Raw genomic sequence first — 20,879 nt, forward strand, 5'->3', positions numbered from 1 at the left:
CACTCACTTTTGGATGGATTCAATTTAGGAAAAAACTTACATTAAGCAAATAGCAGAAGGAAAGCGGTACCCTGAGGATTCTGGGGCAAGATCTGATCTCGGCTGTCCCCGGTTTCCACTGGAGCTGCACCAGGATGCACTTTACACCCTCTGCTCTGCACAGGCTGGGTGTGAGCAAGCACCCGGTGCTGGGCATGAGTGCTGGGGACCGCACAGCTCTGCCGTGACGCTCCAGGAGCTTAAAAACCCCGAGGTGCCAAGAGCTACAGGTGACTTGGGACTTGCAGAGGAAGCAACGGCACACGGGACACGCTGCAGGGACGGCTGCGCCCACACAATGCCTGGGCGATGCAGCGCCGGGTCAGGAGGCGAGCAGGGGCTCTTGCCAGGCGCCGCGGCACGGCAGGACACGTGCTCCCAAGCCACCCTGGCAGGCTCGTGGGCGAAGGCCCAGCGTAGCCGGATCAGGTCAGTTTGAAAGTACTCCCTAACGGACTTCAGCCAAGCAAACATGGTACCATACAGTAGCGAATAATTTTAAAAGTTAAAATAGTTTATTGCTGTTCTTTGTAGAAATGCACTTAACTTACATCATCTGTTCTCTTCCTTTATTTGGCTGTTGGATTATAGGCATAAAAAGGTTACGTTTACTCATTTGTTCAATGACATAACACCTTTTCCTCTTTTGCTCCACTCATGATATTCTCCTAAGCTTCACTGGCCAACAGCCCCAAATCTTTTACATAAATACTGTAAATGTCTCCATAGGTTGCAGCATTGTAACAAAAGATCTACCAAAGTAGACAAAAATGTTCAGTATTCTTGGTTGGTTTTTTGCATTTAAAAATATACCTAAATTTGAGATAATCTTAACAGAGTAACAATTACAATAAGAAAATAGTACAGTGCGTTGACTAAAGGAATATTCTGCTCTCCTTCAAGCCAATATTCCCTTTTGCATGTTGAAGTGATTCAGCAATTACTTAAGAACTTTTACCTACATACAATAATTTAGTAAAATGAGAATTAAACAAGGCAGATACTTACTACTATTCTTCTGTCTGCAATTCACAGCTCATGCGAACAAAATCGCAATAAATATTAAAAAATAGTTTTTCTTTTTCTTTTGTTTTTTTTTTTGTTGTTTTTTTTTTTTTTTCTGTAAGGCATCTCTGAGTATTACAAAGTTTTTGTACAACCAAAAAATAAGATTGCTTTTTTCCATGTTCTCCGAGTACCTCTGTACCTCAACAGTAATTAAGAGGATTGCAGGTTTGATGAGGAGGGGAGGGCTGACGGGGTAGGGCCGGGAAGACGACCACGGGTGATGGAAGCAGACCGCGATGTGTGGAAGAATCTGTAGTTTTCCTGTGAAACATTTCAGTCACTTTTAGAACATCTTCAAGACAATATCGGTCCAGATTGAAAAAAAACAACTTACCAGAAGTCCATTTTCATGAGCACAGTCAGACTGCAAGGCTTTGGGTTCGCCCTTAACACTATAAATAGCTTAGGTATTGATATGCACCTACGTAAAGGGGATAAAGGGTGATTTTTTTGCTTTGTTTTCTTTTTTTTTTTTTTTTTGTTGTTGCTTTTGTTGTCCTAGTCGTATCCTTCCATTGTAAAAGATTGTCCTAGGTGGCGAAGCTGCGGGCAGGGCCCTTACTGCATGCGGTCAGGCTGCAGCTGTTGGGGCTGGTACTGCACGAAAGCGGTGGCGGGCGCCGCTGGGTTGCTGGCGGTGATGGGAGGCTGGACTGCGCCCGTGTAGCCGTATCCCACAAACCCGGCAGCGGGGGAGGCAGCGTAGGGGTACTGATCGTAGGCAGCTGTGGTGTACTGGGAATAGGCTTGGCTGGCGGCGGTGTAGTCGATGTAGGGAGACGTGATGGACTGCACAGGGGTAGGGATCACCACGCTGGGCTGGATGATAGCTTGGGGGTAAACGTAGTGAGGCGTGAGTCTGTGGAGGCAAAGGGAGAGAGTCAGCGAGGGGCTGGGCTCCCTCCAGCCTGCATGTCCCCCTCCTTCGCCCCCAAATTCATGTGCATCAGCCACAGAAACGGTGCTGCCCTGCCGTGCTGCCCTCGAGTCAGGGGTGCTGCTTGGGGTGGAGGGAATGAAAAGCAAAACACTCCCAAGCCCCCAGGGTGGAAGTAGTGCAAGGTGAAGCATAGACTGCAAGAACGGACACACGCCCTGGTCTCCATGTCTTGTATCTCCCACTATCCAGGCTGCTGGTCCCCAAAATAACCTCTCTGGACGGCCGTGACACAGCCCCTGCCTGACTGGCTCGCCACATCTCCCCAGCCCCCACGTGCCCTGCCTGTCCCTGCCAGCACTGGCAGCCTCGCCACCGCCTGCATCCTCCAGGTCCACGCTTACCCCCGCGCCGCCCAAACCCTGGTGGAGGCTCCTGAGGACCCGCAGCCCCCGCAGGGCACCTCCCAGCACCCCGGGGAGGTCACTCCTCCGCTCGTCCCATCGGGGTAGCGTCCCACCAGGAATGACCACTGTCCCCAGGCACAGCCGAGGGCCTTCCAGCTTGCCAGCTATTATCAGTTACTACACATTTAAGCCAGTGTTTCCATAACACTGGATGTTTAGGGCAATGCTACAGGGTGTTTGTTGTAAAACATGAGATATTAATTCTGGTTTTCTTCCCTTCAGCAACTCCTCAGTAGCGATAGTGCCAGCAGCCCCTGGCCCGGCAGCGATGCTTGCGTGCCCATGAGCTTTTACATCCAGGCTCTGCAGCCAGCCGGCCCCCGGCATTTCCTCTGCCCTTTCCATGCAGGCCTTAAAGTGCTGCTTTTCACCAGACGGTTTGCCCCGAGGTAGCCGTGCTGCTGAGAGGAATTTAACAACGCCACAGTCAATTAAAGTCCATAGACTGAAAGATCCTGGAGATGATTAATGCAGGACTGCCCACTAATTTGCTAAAGACTGCTAATGAGGAGAGGAAAAAAAAAAAAAAAGGCAGCAAAATGAAGGGGCTATATTTTCCAAAGGGCCCACAAGTCAGGCCTCAAATGAGCAAAAACTGCACAAACCTGAAGGTTTAGGTCCATCCACACAAACTGCCACAGGCCAGACAAAAATGGGCACTTGCACATGCAACTGCAGAGTGCAAACAGTGTCTGCCTGCACAGCCCTCGGCAGCAGAGAGCTCCGTTGTGCGCAGGCCTGACAGATCTGGGGCTTGTTTAACAAACAGGGGTGTGCAGATGTCACCAGCAAGCGGCACATCACCACTGAAAGATCAGAGCCACGTGCACCAAAAAGTGCACGCTGTGGAAAAGGTCCCTTTGGCTGGCTGCTTGCTGAATCATGTCAGGCAACAGGATGAACCAAAAGCCATCCTCCAGAGAGGGAGGCTGCCCCCAAACCCAACTCATTTTGGCAAACAAAAAAAAAAAAAAAAAAAAAAAGGTAAAACTCTGCAAAGAGCTTATGCAGATTCAAATATTTTGGGGATTTTTGTGTGGATGTGTGTGACAGCACATTTTCAAGCACAACCACTTTTAAAAGCCTCCCACAGGCTTTTCACAAGATGCAGGCTTGTACGTGCCTAAACTGCTCTCTAAAGTCAAGCCCAGCTGCTCGGGGAGAGGGTATCTTGCCCCCTCATCCATCTGATCTCCGGGGTCGGAAACCCCAGCAGACTCACCATGCTGCCAGCAGCAGGACCCGGTGCTCTGGTGCTTCATGGGGACTTGCAGCCAGGCACTGGAAACTGCTGGATGGGTCACTGGCTGCCCTCGCTCCACCCGAGTGTCCTTCCTAGGTTTCAGCCACCACCTACAACTTTCTGGGGACCACCTGGGGCTGGTCCCCCCCATCCAGCAGTTACGGGGCTGTTCCCATTTGCTTTAGAACCAGCACTGGATGGTTTAACCCGCTCTTCAGGCAGGAGAAAGGCTTCTTGCAAACAAGCGCTCATCTGAACCAAGTTTTCTCTCATTTTCCCACTCACATACGCACTTTGGTTTTTCTTGAGGCAATTTGCATGATGAGAGAATGATTGTTCTCCTCCCCCCACACAGCAACACCGCCTCCAAAATCAGGGTCCTTAGATATAACGAGGCCGCCCCCAGAGGAGCAGCACCAGGGAGGAGGATGGATGGTGGAGAGTAGCACCTCAACTTTTGGCTGATTAAGTGCAAGACCATCTCCACAGGCCAGAGCCATCCCTGGCGTAGTGCACAGACAGGGACCTCCCAGCCCTTAGGTCCATAGATGCACCATACCCAATATCACCCTGTGACTAACGAGAATGAGATGAGGCGGCAGAAATTCACTGAATCACTTTTTGGTTTAGCTCTGATCTAAACCGAGGCCGGCACAGCTGAATCAGAGCTAGAGCTTATGCGCCAGTTCAGACCAAGCGCTCTTCATGTCACGCACTCACATCAGCCGGCAGCAGCAGCCACCTCTTCCGAGGAGCTGGGCCCAGTCCCAACCCAGAGGTTCCTCACACTTGGTCACTGGGGGTTTGTTTTGTTTTAAATAACGCAGAGGTGCAATACTGCTCTCTTGGCCTGCCAGGGTCCACAGAGGCACCCCCAGGCACTGGACCATGCAACTGTTGGGGGCGAGACGAGCGGACTTTATGCACACCTCTTGCTCTGCCCCCTCGTAAGTTGTCAGCTTGGACAACAGTCTGCATCCCAGACTGGTCACGGATGCTCTGGCTGCCTGTTGCTTCTCCCTGTGTGTGTCCCACTACTGGGCTTCCTGCTACTCCAGGGCTTGATAAAGTTAAAACCACCCCACAAACACAACAAAAAAACAAATGCACAATCCTCATGCTCAGGACTCACTAAAAAACACCCACCAGCAGAGAAGGGGCCCGCACTTTTCCTGCGCAGAGGCATTCTGCCTGCACCTGCAAAATGACCAGGAGGACGGTCCGAGAGCCTCTGAGCAATCCAGCCTGAGCATCATCCTGTTCAAGCAGCTCCGCAGGTGACCCCTCAACGTCCCTTGCTGCCACTCAACTGCTCGTCGGAGCCGGCACACCCCATGCGGAGGACATGGCCACGTGTGGGACCGTCGGGGCAAGCGCACGCTCCCAACTCATCCCCAAGAAACTCCACGTGTCGGCTTTGCTTTCACGTACACAGCTCCTCCATCGCAGCTCCCACGGTGTGCTCCAGAGAGACAGCAAATCCACAACACCCTGCACTACTTTTTTGCTTGGCAAGGAAAAATTCCAGCTCTTCAATGCTACTTTGAACAAAAAGCACCATTAGCTAAGAGGACAATAAGTATTCCTGTACTCCGTTTCCAGAAATACATCCCAGCCCAATACATACACAAGCACACATCACACACCATAGTTTACTGCACTAGAAAAATCACACTCAGCAACTCCAGAATCTGCTTCTATGTAAAAGGGAAGGTTCTTTTGGTCTGTGGGGTTTTAATAATTTAGCTAGAAATTTCAACCATGATCTGCAGTTTGGACTTCTGAATTAGGTGGACAGATGGCAACTCATCGATCAAAACAAAACACACAACCCAAGCTAAGGTCACTTTGATGATTTGCAGCTACAAACAAAACAAAATCAGTGCAGTATGATGAAGTTCTCTGCTGGCTACGTTTAGCATCCACAGAAGTTCTTAAAATATTTCCCCTCCTTCCATTATTTCTGAAGAAGATCTTTCAGGGGAGAAAAAAAAAAAAAGCTCTTTTAGAGTTCTTTTTCTAAAAATCAGCAAACTCTAATCTGAATTTCTACAGAATGAGTCACATCTGTGTTTTAAGATGCCTTTCCCATCCTCCCTGCAGTTTTCCTCCCTCCCCCATGACAGGCCCTGCCAGCCAGAAAAGAACTTCATCTAGAATACACACAATGCGATTATAAAACTTCAACCAAGTGATCAGCCATCGCCACCACACATCAAAGTCATCCCGTGAACAGCAGACGTATGAGATGCTTATGGCATTACAATTAATCGCGGGCAAAGGCCACAAAACGCAACAAGCATGGTCAAACCTAAGTCTAGAGCCGGCAGTGGCCGCAGGAGGGACTCTGGAGGGCCGTCGTGGTGCAGGAGGGCAGCTGGGACCGCCATGCTAGCCCACGTTCCTAACTACGTGGCACGACACCACACTGCCCCAGCAGCCAAAATTGAAAGACACAGAACAAAAGAGATGGTTACAGAGCGACTGGCAGAGGAGAAGCAGACTCGGCTTCTGCTTTTGCTGTGCAAAATACGAAGGACAACAGAAGGAGCCCATTTTCGGTGCAGTCCTGCATGGAGATGTTCAAATGCACCAGGTGAGCCTTGCAGCTACCAGTGCCCTCAGCTCCTCAGGCGCTGCCTGCTGAGAGAGCGGACTTTTTAAAACCTGCCATCGCCCGGTTCTCCCCACCGCACTGACAGGGCTGCCGGGGGCGAGCTGCAGGGCAGGGGTGGCTGGCGGGCAGCAGCAGCCCCAAGGGCAGCCAGGAAGAAGGCACCAGTCAGATGGCCATGTGTCCCACACCCCTTCCCAAACAGCAAGGAAGAGGAACGAGCTAACGAGGCCCTCTCCCTCATCAGCAGCTCCATCTGGCAGAGTTAATCTCAGATGCATTTTATGTATTTGATTATTTTAGCTCAGATTTACACCTAAAATGTGTTTTAGCTGCACCTTCTTGGCAATCCCTCAATCCTGCAGGACTTCCTACGCATGAGCCATGAGCAGCTCCTGCAAGCTGCATGGGTCTGGGAGAGCAGCGAGCAGGAGTTCCTGACCCCCTTGATCTCTGCCAGCCACGCTGGGAGCGGGTTTCACTGCTTCTGGAGAGGTGGGAGACAACTGCAACGCTCTGTCAAGAGGGACACAGCATCACACAAACACTTGGGAAACAAGGAGGGGCATGGGGCTCTTGGCAGCCTCATAGAGATCAGCGCACAAATGCCACCGCCACGACCAGCCTTTTATTCCTTGAAGAATAAAAGAAACAGAGCCCTTTGTGTCTGCTAGCAAAGGCACAAATTCTGGCATTTGACCCCAGGAATTTGGCTTCCATTTCCCCTAGAGTTGACCCGTTAGCTGCTACAGGGACACCCACACTTGCCACAACACATGATGGCAGGCGGTGCCAGGCTTCAGTTGGTAAGTGGTACTGAAGAACAAGCTGAGCATAGCCACAGCTGTCCATGACAGCAACATGAGAACTACCTCTGGTGAAGTAACACCTCCAACCACAGCCTGGATGACAGATTTGAACCACTGAATCATGGAATGGTTTGGGTTGGAAGGGACCTTAAAGATCATCTGGTTCCAACCCACCTGCCATGGGCAGGGGCACCTTTCACCAGACCAGGTTGCTCAAAGCCCCGTCCACCCTGGCCTTGAACACTTCCAGGGAGGGGGCATCCACAGCTTCTCTGGGCAACCTGTTCCAGCGCCTCACCACCCTCAGAGTGAAGAATTTCTTCCTTGTATCTAATCTAAAGCTACTCTTACTTTAAAGCTATTACCCCTTGTCCTATCACTATGTGCCCTTGTGAAAAGTCCCTCTCCAGCTTTCCTGTAGGCCCCCTTCAGGTACTGGAAGGCTGCTATAAGGTCTCCCCAGAGCCTTCGTTTCTCCAGCCTGAACAACCCCAACACTCTCAGCCTATCCTCATAGGAGAGGTGCTCCAGCCCTCTGATCATTTTTGTGGCCTCCTCTGGACTCACTCCAACAGGTCCATGTCCTTCTTATGTTGGGGGCCCCAGAGCTGGACGCAGTGCTCCAGGTGGGGCCTCACGAGAGCGGAGTAGAGGGGCAGAATCCCCTCCCTGGACCTGCTGGTCACACTTCTTCTGATGCAGCCCAGGGTACAGTTGGCTTTCTGGGCTACAAGCGCACATTGCTGGCTCATGTTGAGCTTCTCATCAACCAACACCCCCAAGTCCTTCTCCTCAGGGCTGCTCTCTATCTATTCTTCACCCAGCCTGTAATTGCCCTTGGGATTGCCCCGACCCATCTGCAGCACCTTCCACTTGGCCTTGTTGAACTTCATGAGGTTCGCACGGGCCCACTTCTCCAGCCTGTCAAGGTCCCTCTGGATGGCATCCCTTCCCTCCAGCGAGTCAACTGCACCACACAGCTTGGTGCTGTTGGCAAACTTGCTGAGGGTGCACTCGCTCCCACTGTCCGTGTTGCTGACAAAGATGTTAAACAGCGCCGGTCCCAATACCGACCCCTGAGGAACACCACTCATCACTGGTCTCCACTTGGACATTGAGATGTTGACAGCAACTCCGAGTGCGACCATCCAGCCAATTTCTTATCCACCAAGTGGTCCATCCGTCGAATCCGTCTCTCCGATTTAGCGACAAGGATATCGTGTGGGAGAGTGTCAAATGCTTTGCACAAGTCCAGGTAGATGACGTCAGTTGCTCTTCCCTTATCCACCAACGCTGTAACCCCATTGTAGAAGGCCACCAAATTTGTCAAGCATGATTTGCCCTTAGTGAAGCCATGTTGGCTGTCACCGATCACCTCCTTATTTTCCATGTGCCTTAGCATAGTTTCCAGGAGATCTGCTCCATGATCTTGCTGGGCACAGAGGTGAGACAGACTGGCTTGTAGTTCCCTGGGTCTTCCTTTTTTCCCTTTTTAAAAATGGGGGTTACGTTTCCCCTTTTCCAGTCAGTGGGAACTTCACCGGACTGCCATGACTTCTCAAATATGATGGATAGTGGCTTAGCAACTTCATCCACCAGTTCCCTCATGACCCCCAGATGCACTTAAGATGTATTTCGAAGTGGGTTCATGAGCATAAGAGCACCAGACAGGAGCTGCTCTGGGAAGCACACCGCAGCAACACCAAGGAAAGCAGCAGCAGTCCAGGAGCTCTACACTCGCATCAGCAGTGCTGCAACACCACCTCGGTATTGTCAATGCACAGAGACATCCTGATGCAACTCATGCCCCAAGAGCATCATTCCTGAAGGACACTCCCAAGCCAGCAAGCACTCACCTCGTGGAGCCACTATAAGTAAACCTCTGGGGCGTGGTGGCAGGCTTGGCCATACATATCATATGGGCCCCAGCCACAATGACAGGCTGTAGAAACGTGAGAAATCCAGGTCCTGTTCTCAAATCCAGATATGATGAGGAGGGGCTACAGGCTGGAGCACGGCCAGGGCAGTCCCTGTCTGCCAAAAAGGACTCTTGCTCTGGGAGGAGATCACATAGAGTTTATCCACCAACACTTTGGTGCAGATCAGGACATTCATTGTGCCCCGACCAATCCACCATCCATCAGCTTTCACTGACACAGGGTGGGCTTCAACCACTGACACGACAAACCTCCGAATCCTGAAACATCCCTACTAAAGCTCATTTTAAGATGTCAATGGCTTCTGCCTCATCAGCCAGCTCAAAGTAAGACGAGGATGAACTCTGCAGCTCTGTGGCCCAGTACTTATCCTCACTGACACAAACACAAAATAGCAAACCAGCCAACCCAATTTCTGCTCATCTTGCAACTAATTTGCCTGTCTGTCTTCTACTCGTCCTCCTTTGGCCCTCTGGGAAGACTGACCCAGCAGCCTGTGCAAACAGGTACACGACTGGGTTTCCTGCTTCCCTGTTGGGACCAGACGTCACCAGACTGGTGGCAATCACCAAGGAACAACCTGCCACAACAGACTGTCCCAGGCTGGAATCCGTACAAGAGAAAAAGTGAGTACGTTGCAGGATTCAGTGATAACCTCTGCTGATTGCTGAGCCTACCAAAACCATTGCTCGAGAAATACAAATGCCAACTTAAGGGTACAAGAGCAACCCATGATTTCAATTTATTTTCATTTTGGCAGGAGAGAGAAAATTTAAGGAACAGGAGGCACCACAGTAGCTGAGAACCTATCATAACCCAGCAATGTCCTCATTTTACAGTGTTAGCACATCTTGACTTCACGATGCAACAAACTAAAGGCCCATAGCAGAGGAAGGTGGATCCCACAAAAACAAGTAAAAAGAAATGCAATCTACACCTGCCCCCACAGCAGGTAGAGAAGTGGGGGGGGAAAAAGCAAAAGCAAAAAAAAAAAAAAAAAAAAAAGGTTGCAGACCAAAGATGAGAGTATATCATCTCACAAAGTTCTAGTCCTTTTTGTCAGCTTAACCAAGAGTCTGAGATCAACACGCTGAGCTCCACCATGAGTTAGCCAGGCTCAAGAATTTACAGCTTTATCCTCTGCATCTTGCTTCCCCCACACCCAAAGGAAAAAGGGAAAAAAAAAATAATCCCAAACAAAGGCATGTTGGGCCAGACCAAAAATAGTTTTGGAGAAGCAGGCTGAAAAACACTCAGGTAGCAGGAGATAACATCTGCCTGAAACAAGAGCCATCTGGCACCACGGAAAAAGCCACATGGAAGTTTATCCGCAACTAGTCAGCTATCCAGAGAAGGAAAAACGCCTCCCCTTTCGAGTTATCAGCACAGCCAAACCAGAAATGAACTGACAGAAGAAACGGAAAATGCTTCACAACAGTGCACTACAGGAGTCCTTCAGCATCAGTGTCCGAAACCCCGGAGGATGCTAGAGTCGTCCTGCCTGCACAGGAGGAAAACCAGAGGCTCTGACAGATTAACCCAGGAAGCCCCAGGAATTCTGCCTTTAACTAAACTTTCCAATTTTCTTCTGCAATTTGGAGAAAACCAAAGGCTGCAGAAACATCTCTAAAGTCTTCTCAAGTACCTGACAAGTTTTGGCATAACATATATTAAACTGACTGCTTTCAACTGGTTCCATTTTTGAACAGACTTTCTTTCTTTACACATGATCCCTTCCACTAAGTTTCAATTAAAACCATCCGCACATCTATCAAAAACTCTTTCTTGGATGGATGAAGTATTTTGAGGCAGAATGCTTTAGCTATGGAAGATGCAATGAAATGTCTATTTTTGATAAAAGAAAACCTACACTGATAAAACAAGTAACTTCTCAGCCAAGAAAGAAATTCCATTTTAAGAGTTTCGGTGATCTCTGCTGCCGGTTGTGCCTTTGCTGTTCCAGAGCGTCCAAGACATCTCTCTCCACACCTCCCGCAAGCCAGGATCATGGTGGGAGGCTGTGAGCCTGCCCCCGGCGTGGCTTTCCCAGCCTCCGCTGCTTTGGCCGGAGCAGAGCCAGCAGCAGCTCAGCTGTGACGCAGGAGAGCCGAAATGCTCAAAGCTGGCAACAGGGAAATTGCAGAGGACAGCACGATCCTGTTTACAGGATTTGGAGACCGAGAAATAGGAGACTCAGTTTTAACTCTGAGGTCCACGACTTTTCATCTTTTGTGATCATAGAGTATATTTAGCTCTGGTATGTAGTTTGCTCCCATCTGTGGGGAACAAGCTCTTCATATAAGTCATATTTAGAAGTGACCCGGTGTCCTTGCTACCAAATTATCAGCACAACAACTGTCTAGTTCCCTCGCCGGTGTCCTCAGCTCAGAGGCAGGCCAGTCAGAGCTGCATTTATCATTCGAATTACTGGGCAAGTGTTTAATACTACAGAGTTAGGGACCAGTATGCCAACAGCTGCGCAAAGGAAAGATGAGATCAAGTACAAGCTGGACTGCTCTGAAAAATTCAGACACGTGCGTGAATCTGCCGCATTGGGACTAAGTGGCACCAGCCAGATCAGAACAGGGGAATTTTGCATCTGCCGCTCCCCAGCTTCTGCAACAAGGGGAAAGGACTTGGGTCTCTGCTGCTAAGGCAGCTGCTCTTAGGTGAGGATGGTGAGGCAGTGAGCACGGTGAGGCAGTGAGCATGAAGAGCAAATCCACCGAAGGCAATGGAATCACGCAGAGAAGCCGGCACAACTCATGTGCTGTAAAGACAAAACTAGAGCCAGCTCAGCCTGGCTCTCCATCACACGCAGGCCTGTGCCCCGACTGCACTGGAATGGCACATGGCATCCTTCACCAGGAGCCTGTCCCCTGCAAAAGGCCGAGTGCTGCCTTGAGCTTAGCACATTTATGTAGCCAAGTGTAAGGTCAGCGTATCAGACCATGCTCTCCTTTTGTATTGTACTACAGGACATGAGCAAATTGTGCCCCAAACCAACACAAATTGTATACCAAGCCCTCGGGTCTGACACCAGCACCTGCCACCTTGAAGTAGATGTCCAAGAAAATTTGCAAGGCCATCTGATCTGCTTATAGATATGTCTACTCTTAAAAAAAAGGAAAGAAGAAAAAGGAGCTCTTCCTGACTGGCAAGCGTTTGGTCTGAATAGCAGTAACCATGCCCGAGAACTAGCAGCTGAAGCCATTTGGAAAATGGATTTGAATGTTTCTGAGGAAATCCCCCCCAAAAGCTTTCATGTTATTGGCACATGATAAACACCAGGTGCCGGGTACGCCATCCCCATGGGAGTCGCGGAGCAGGCTGGGGTCCTGCAGCGGGCCAGCTCTCTGTAAGTGGTGCAGTAGGGAGTCGGAGCAGGGGGGATGCCAGCTGACAGAAGCTGAGCAGAGCAAGGCCAGCGTGCGCCGTTTTATAAGCATAACCACAGAAAAGATGAAAGTTTGTTTCCTTTTATTTTTAACCCAATAGAGAAGTTTTAAGGACAAACAGCTGGGAGGGCGGGCTGACACAGAGGGACTTTCTTTACTTCCTAACTGCTGCAGCATCAATGCATGAAATTTCAAACTCAAAGAGATTTAACTCTTTCCGATGCTGCCTGAGACCAAATGTAGGCCAGAGTCAGGGGGCCACCAAAATAAGCAACTACACTAGGATGGGCAACAGGGTCTCCAGAGCAACGACATCCAATGTGCAGACAGGGACAGAGCTGGATCCTGCTGCAAGAGACAGCCTATATGTTTCCGAGAGCTCAGTCACTGGTAGATCTCCCACACAGATAGCTCCTTCGCTGAGGCACAGCCACAGGAATGCATCTGCCATACGCCGCTCGCGTCCGGAGCGGCAAGCAGGGCTGCGAAGGGGAGAACCAGGGAATCCCCGTTCCCTGCACAGGCTCAAGCCTGTCTCGAGCACTGGAGTCCCAGAGGAGAGGACCAAGAGAGGGGCACCGAGCAGCTCTGCCACGTCACCATGTACTCCTGGTCAAGTGGTCTACACAGTTGCTCCTAGCAGCTTCCAAGAAGTTTCATATGTTTCTCAAAATTTCTTGAAAGGAACACTGCTGCGGTCAGAGTCAGCTCCATTTGGAGAGAGAGGGTCTCCCCCTTCTCTGATCGCATAAGCGCGGCTCTGTGCTGCCGGCAGCTGCAGGGACACGCTGGGGCACTGCCAGCTGCCTCCAAGCAAAGCGCAGTCTGTAAGCTCCGGGCTAAGCCCCCAAGCCTAGTGCTACTTCCCTAAACTCCGAAGCCAGATCTCCGAGTCACCCTGACACAGACGCATCCTCTGCCTTGCATTACTGTTAAGATCTCTGGTTATGACAATCTAGACTACTTTTCAAAACAGGATTTACTACCCACTCGGTGCTGTCTGCTGTGCGAGCACCTCCCCTGCCCGGACAGCAGGAGGAAGGAGAGAGGCTCTTCATGGTTTCTCTTTCTGTTCCGCATACCCCAGACAATATTTACAGCTACATTTGGGTGCCTGAGGCTGGGGGGGAAGCCTTCAGTTTATAAATAATCCTCACTGATGTTTGGGTAATTTTCATAGTTTCCATTCATTTCAGGTTTCACCCAAAACCTGCGTTTTGTGGCTTGATAGCTGGAACATGACTGGCTGCCTTCCTCTTATTTAACTGCCTAGCAGTTAATGGGCTGTTCATTCATTTCTTCCTTGCCAAGTCCACCTTGCACACCCAGCACCCCACGCCCCAAAACAATCGTCTTTTGGAAACCACACGCCAAGCCCTGGGCACAAACACTTTGCAGAGACAGGAACTGCAGGAGGGAGAACCGGGCAAGGGCTCACACCGTGGGCAAAGCAGACGAGCCACTGAGCTTCATTTGGGGAAGGTCAGGATCCACTCCACAAGGTGCAGAGCAAATGGACAACAGCAATTTGATGAAGCTTCCAAAGACAGACAGACCCTGGTAAACTCCTCATCTACCCTCAAATCTCAGAGGGCCAAGGAAATTGTGGGTTCAAGGGAATGCATGAGTGGAGCCTGGCAGGCTCTTAATTTTGTTGGTCTACTGACGAGACAAAGAGGGAACCGGCAGCCAAGCTCCGTTGCTTGACTGAGCACCTGATGCTTTGCTCAGAAGCCACAGAGCAGCCCCAGTTGTGGTGCTCAGGTAAACGGCTCCACATTTTACCAAACCCACATTTTCAGTGATTCCGCTCCAGCAATGACTGAATGCAACGAAATTCTTGTTTACTGATGCTTGCAAATAACGATATATAATCCCCTTCCTCCAGCCCTCCAGTCTGCTGGTTCCTGTCTCTTGGCAACTGATAAATAATTTATAGTGCTCTCTGCTGCATGTGCTAACTGCAGCTCCATTGGTTTAATGATGAAACCAATGCCTAAGAACTGGAACAGTAACTGTCTAGATCACAAGGAACATGTAGTCAGTTGATGCCACACTCCTCTGTATGTGAAACTAAAAGCAAACTGTTCAAAAAGACAAACTACGTTTTCCAGAGCTGCAGGGCTGCGGCTGCTGGGCAGGAACGGCGCCCACAGGAACAGCAGATTATCTGCAAGAGGAACGGGCGTGCGCCGGCACTCCTGCCAACGCGAGGAGTTTAACGTGCTTCACCATTTCGCTCTTTTCTGTTAGCGCGCGTGGAAAAACTCCTAACAGGCTGGTTTTATCGTCAACTTCTCTTGTGCACTCCTGTGCAATTTGGAAAGCCTCTGGGGTTCACATCTCGAGGGCACTGCTGCTGCCTACATTGGGGGCTAAGAAAGCCATTGCAGCTCCCGTGCAAGGAGAGGTATTAAAAAGCAGCATCTTGCTATGTAGACTACTGTGGCTCTTGCACCAAAAACCAGAGATTCTTCATTTCGTGACAGATGTTCTTCGAGTCTTTCCAACAGAGCCGTAACCACGTATCAAAGCTGGCATGTTTGAACCGTACACAGCACACGTACGCTGGGCGTGCACTATTATGGCAACACAGCCTCTTACATCCATAAACTCATTGGAATGAGATTACCCAGGCAGTTGGCAACTGCAGCCATGAGGGCAGAGGAGTGAAAGTTTCTGTTTTGTTGTTAGCAGATTTTTTTTCTTTAAAAAAAAAAGGCAAAAAAGCCACCCAAAAAAACATGAGCAGAGAGCAGGAAAGGGATGAAGTACTTCTGTTGACAAAGGCCAAAATCCCATCTATTTATGTTAGAGCGTGAACACAACAGAGCAGCGCTCAGAAGCTTTAAAAAAATGCACCTACTTTCTTAATGCTCTTAGAAAATAATAATAAAAACCCCTATCAATATTCACTTTCTGAAATGGTGTAAAAAAAGAACTGCATCAATCATTAAACAGTTAAATGAAGCCAGTATGACAGTCACTATTGTTCTCATGGAGCACACTTGTCTTTTGCCGAGCAGCTGCCAGATCCTATTAGATGTATAAAAAGAGGACTTCTCTAACCGAGCAGGGATGGTATAAGCTATTGAAAACAGCAGACAAAAGCCCACTTTCGCAGACTATTCAAGCCTTGTACAACATCTGTCCAAAATCAATTTTTGACCTAATGTTACTTTCATTAAGTAACAGACTTTGTTTCCAGTGCAATTTGTTTTCTAGGATAAAACTGTATCCTAAGCATTATTACGTGGGAAACGGCACAGAGGAAGCAGAAGATCTTATTTGAGAAACACGAGAACAGAATTTGCTTAATTGTTTTGACACCTTAAGTACTATAATAGAGAAACTATTTTCCAATTATTTGAATTCTTTTGAATTCTTGAAGTTGGCAAAGCAGCAAGCAAGGCATTGGGTTTATTAGGACTAAGATTTACTGCGGAAAAAGGAGGATCTTTCGGAATTACATTAAAGCTGACAAATGCACAAAATTTCTGAAATCTTCACTAGAAATAAAGTATTCTGAACATTAACAACAGCTGTTGAAACTGTCCACTCTTGACGGCTAAGGCTTTTTTCACGCATTTTAAATAATGAGGAAGTTGATTCGTGAACTTGATTTCAAACTGACTGTTAAGAAACATTTCCACTTACCCGAAGGGTCTCTGAATGAAGGCTGGATGTAGCTGCTGCACACCTATGGTAAAACCTAAAAAAGCGTTCAGAAAAAAGAACCATTAATGAATGGTATCCATTGTACCATTCCACTTGCAATATACGTGCATAATTACACCTCGGACCACACGTAGATGCATTTCATCTGCTATGCACGTGAGCAAGTTCAGAGCCCCATTTAGAAGCAAGTTAATTTTAATATGCGTATGTGAGACGCACGAGGACCAGATGGGAATTCAGATTAAAGAACGGTGTGAAAGTGCTGCTATTGAACAGACAATGGGGGATAATGCCTTATTTTACACACGGGGTACTGTGGTCCTTAAACCAAGGGGCAGAATGATGAAATGGATCTTACTGTTAATACTGATGTAACGAAGAGGATAACAGGAAAATGGATTAGCCATGGAAGAAAACGGCTTTAACTCAGCTACGCAAACTTAGGTGCGTGACACTGGTGTAACTGGTACGAGTAAGAAGATACGGAAGAGAGGTAACTGGACTACGCAGCGTCCCCAGTCAACAATCAGAGCTACGAGGGACAAGCACACTTCATCAGATCGGATGAATCCAGCCCCAGTAACTCGTTTCCTCGTCTTACAAGTTATTCTAATAGAGAGAGGTGGGATCTCCCGGGTGCCTCACCAGTTTGAATACTCCTTGGTTTTGCTCCCAAATATGCCAGGTTCACGTTTGCTTTCCTGCCATCAATGATGGGGTTTGGGTCTTTGCATGCTCTTTCAGCTGCGGCTCTGTCTGCCATGGTCACCTGGAATTAAGCACAGCCTTGTTTGTAGCAACGGCACTTTGTAAACACTCCAGCAACAGGCACTAACTGGAGTTTATTTATTGTTCTATTTTGAATCGGGAGCTCAGCTCCGCTTCATGCCGTCTCGCTTGCACAGCGAGATGGGAAGGGCTCCCGCGGACTCGACAGAAAAGGGGGCTCCCCCTCGTCAAGTGCCTCGGTTGGGCTTACGCCAGATGCTTTCCCTCGCCTTTCCACCTCCTCCCCCGTGCTTTTTTAAGAAGTTGGTGGAGCCGGTCCCAAAACTCCCCGCAGCAGAGGCAGCTCAGGGCAGGGGGCTCCGCGCTCCCCAACCACGCCATGTCGCGACCGAGGGCGGCCCACCGCGCCTCGCTGAAGCCCGCAAAGAAGCGAAGCGGCGGGGCCGGGGGAGGGGGGTGCTGAAAGCAACGGCACCAGCTCGGCCGGCACGGGGGGGGGGGGTGTCTCCTCCCGGGACCCCCCACCCCCGCCTTTGTCCTGGCCGGGCCGCCCCCGCCGGGCACAACCTCCCCGGCCCCGGCAGCCGCCGCGAAGCAGCAACGACGGGACGGGCGGCGGCACGGAGCCGCCGGGCAGCGCCCGGCCACCGGGGCTCCGCCGGCCCGGGGGCAGCGCTGCCAGCCCCTTCCCCGGGGCGGGGGGTGCAGCCCCGCCGCCCGGCCCCGCGGCGCCCGGCCCGTGGGGAAGCGGAGCGGGGCGGGGACGCGGACGCACGGAGCGGGGGCAGAGACAGACGCACGGAGCGGCACTTACAAAGCCGTATCCCCGGGATTTGCCGGTCTGCCGGTCGGTGATCACCACCGCCTCCTCGATGTCCCCGAAGACCTCGAAGTACTTCCTGAGGGAGGAGTCGGTGGTGTGGTAGGGCAGCCCCCCGACGAAGATCTTGGTGAAGGTGGTGTCCTTCTGCACGGTGTGCATGGTGCCGGGCGCCACCGGCCCCAGCCGGCATCCACCCCGCGCCGCCGGCGACGAGAAGAAACACCCCCCCCCCCCCCGAGCCCCCGCAGGGAGCGGAGCGGCGGCTGGGTCCCGCGGGCCTACAGCCGGCTCATGGCCGCGCTTTGTCCCGGGAGCGCGGGCGGCGCCGCGCCCTCCCGCCGGTGCCGGTGAGTAGCGGCCGCCCGCCGCCGCCCCCGCCTTTGTAGGGCCGCGCCCGCCGCGCCCCGCCCCGCCGCCGCCGCCGCCGCCGCCGCCGCCGCCGCCGCCGCGCAGGGGCGCTCGGGGCGCGTAGTCCGGCACCGCGCCCGCCCGCGCTGCCGCCGCGGCCCTGCCGGCGGGCGGCCCGGGCCTGGGGGCCGCGGCGGCCGGGGGCGGCCCCCCTGCGGCGGCGGGCCCCGGGCGCTGCCCCCCGGCCCAGCGGCGGCGCTGCCTCGAACCGCGGCCGCCTTTCCGCGCAGGCGGAGCGGCCGCGGCCCCTGCGGGCTCCGGGACCCCCCGCTGGGCCCCGCAGACCCCCGGCGCGACGGGGTCCCTGCGGCGACGGGGTCCCTGCGGCCGGCCGCTCGCTCTGAGCCTGGCCCAGACCACCGGCCCCGGCGCCTGCCGGGGAGCAGCCGCAAACCCCGCGGGCACGGGGCGGGGGGGAAGGCGAGGGGACCGCTCCTGCCCGAGCCCGCCAAAGAAAACCGCCTCGACGGAGTTTGGCTTTTTTCATCCCTCCTTCCCTCTTCTGTTGCATCATCACCTCAGCTGCAAGTGTTTGATCCCTGGCAGGTTCGGACGCAGGGGCAAAGCCATCAAGCAGTTTGCCAGCCGTTGTGGCGTGCCGGGTGGCAGAGCCGCGTTAGGAAGCCGAGGCGGGAGGAAGGGATGGTCGTGAACCAAGTCAACAAGGGAGAGCAGCCAGGGGTTTAAACAGTGAACAGAGGTCCAGAAGTTTCTTTCTTAAGCAGGTTCCTGAGCTTCTCCACGGGACACATGGACAGCACCTATCTGTGCAGCCTGCCTCTGTGGGACAGGGATGCATTATTCCCATTTCCACTGGTGGTCAGCAATGGGATTCCTCTCCACTGTCCCCCTTTTGCATTTCCATAAAATCAGAGAATCATAGAATACCAGGTTGGAAGGGACCTCAAGGATCATCTGGTCCAACCTTTCTTGGCAAAAGCACGGTCGAGACAAGATGGCCCAGCACCCTGTCCTGCTGAATCTTAAAAGTGTCCAATGTTCCCTCTAAGGATGGGCAGCTTACACAAGGGAGGCTGTGAAACACCACTGCCTTTGATCTGACCTGCCGTTTTCAGGCCTGGCTTGGGAAAGGTGTGATTCAAAGCTGGGCGTACAGTTACTGCAGTGCAGCCCCGTATTCAGTTACTGTTCTCCTCTGTTCATAACTGCAGGAAAACAAAAGCTGAAAAGCTACTCGGTTCCTCAAAATCCATCCTTGGAGAACGCTCCAATGCTGGAGCGTTTGCAGTGATTTAATTCCTCCCCTCCACCATTGGTTAGAGTCTGGGGGGTGGGAGGGGGTCCTAGAAATCATTTTTCATTCACAGCTTCCATCGCCCAGGTGTTCTTCAGCCAGAACCTCAAGAACTGCCCCTGTGCCTTCGGTTTACCTTGCCTCTACAGGGTCATCATTTTGCAGAGAAAGAGAGAAGTTTTTTTGCCACATGATAAATGCAGAGGAGACATTTTAGCAAAAAAGCCAGTGAAGTTCTAAATCACCATCTCCTTTGGCTTCTATACAGCAGGTTCAGACTCTGCAGACATTTTTCTTTTACGGAGCCCACAGAGAAAAGCCAGTTATTTCAAGAGAAAGGAATGCATTAATGTCTGCACTCCATAGTTATTCATTAATATTTTTCTTGCGCTGCTTCCATAGTTCTGAACACCCTATGCTTCATAAAAGAAAGAGAAAAAAAAAAAAGCTCAGGAAAGCCGTTAAGCTTTTCATTCCTAAAGCACCAGACTTCAAGACTAGGACACACTTCCATTGATTACTGTGGAAGAAAGATGGAGCTGGGCCAGCAGCACCCAACATCGCTGCCACATTCACAGCCTTCTGCAAAAGGGACAGTCACGCGGGAATCCTGGGAGCCTCCGCTGGTTTTCGCAGCGGTGTGCGTATGTGCAGCCACGGGTCCATCCCAACAGCAAGCCCAGAACGCACCTTTGGGGTCGGAACGCAGCCAGGGGCCGGGGCCGCTCCGCCACTGCGGCATACCCCTCCTGGCTGCACGACTTCCACCACAAACTGCACATCAGCTGCTTCCTGAGCAGCCTGAGCTAATGGCAACCCCCTTGGCATTCAGTCGCTGTCCTTTTACAGAGCTTCATTCTGCTCCAGATGATGGCAAAAATTCAAATCATCCAAATAGACTCCGGCTCCTCTGCAAGGAAGGGAAGGCTGACAGAGCTCTCAAAAGCTACCAGAAGTATCTCAGTTCGTGATGCTTACACTCGTCGGGGGGGGGGGGGGGGGGATCACATACTTTTTTCCTCTTCAGACATGAGCCCCACATCTCTCAAAGGAGGAATCCCAGTTCCTCTTCTTTCCTAGAGGCAGGAACAGAAGTTCTTCTACAGGCGGAACAAGAAAGAAATGAGGGCTAACCCGGCACTTAGTGAACACGGCAAACCCCACAGTCCCGCTGGCCTGGCTCGGGGGGTGCTTTTGTTTTGCTGCACCCTGGGAAGCAGGACGGGAAATGAAATCCCCTGTCTCATGGTACAGCTATTGCAAGCACAGGGTCTAATGAGCTGTCACCACAAGCACAGCAGGAAAGAGAAGAGAAAGCAAGTAAGGGTAACTTTATGTGAGGTAACTTTTTTTTTTTCCCCACATTTTTCCCTCGTTCTTGGGATAAGCAGTCATCCTCCCCACAGCACCAACAGATTAAATCCAGCCACCAGGTCAAAACTGCAGGAGCTTGGCAGAGCTAGTTTGCTGACACCTTCCTGTGCTTTTACTACAATGGTAGGAGTACCTAAGAGTATGTTTCAAGTTTCTCTGG

General features: G+C 51.4%; 1 protein-coding gene across 1 annotated transcript; it reads right to left on the reverse strand.

The window, feature by feature from the left end:
- Positions 1–532: 532 nt before the first annotated feature.
- Positions 533–18,038, reverse strand: RBM38 (RNA binding motif protein 38). Its single transcript, XM_087749594.1, has 4 exons — positions 17,674–18,038; positions 16,776–16,899; positions 16,110–16,164; positions 533–1,966 (listed from the first exon to the last, which is right to left on the reverse strand). Exons 1-4 carry the CDS (start codon positions 17,839–17,841, stop codon positions 1,666–1,668), a joined length of 648 nt encoding a protein of 215 aa, XP_087605720.1. The 5' UTR covers positions 17,842–18,038; the 3' UTR covers positions 533–1,665.
- Positions 18,039–20,879: the final 2,841 nt, after the last annotated feature.

Source organism: Nipponia nippon, unplaced genomic scaffold (assembly GCF_047370975.1).
Source record: "Nipponia nippon isolate SJK-2023a ecotype South Korea unplaced genomic scaffold, ASM4737097v1 scaffold_13, whole genome shotgun sequence".
In the NCBI taxonomy this organism is placed as follows: domain Eukaryota; kingdom Metazoa; phylum Chordata; class Aves; order Pelecaniformes; family Threskiornithidae; genus Nipponia; species Nipponia nippon.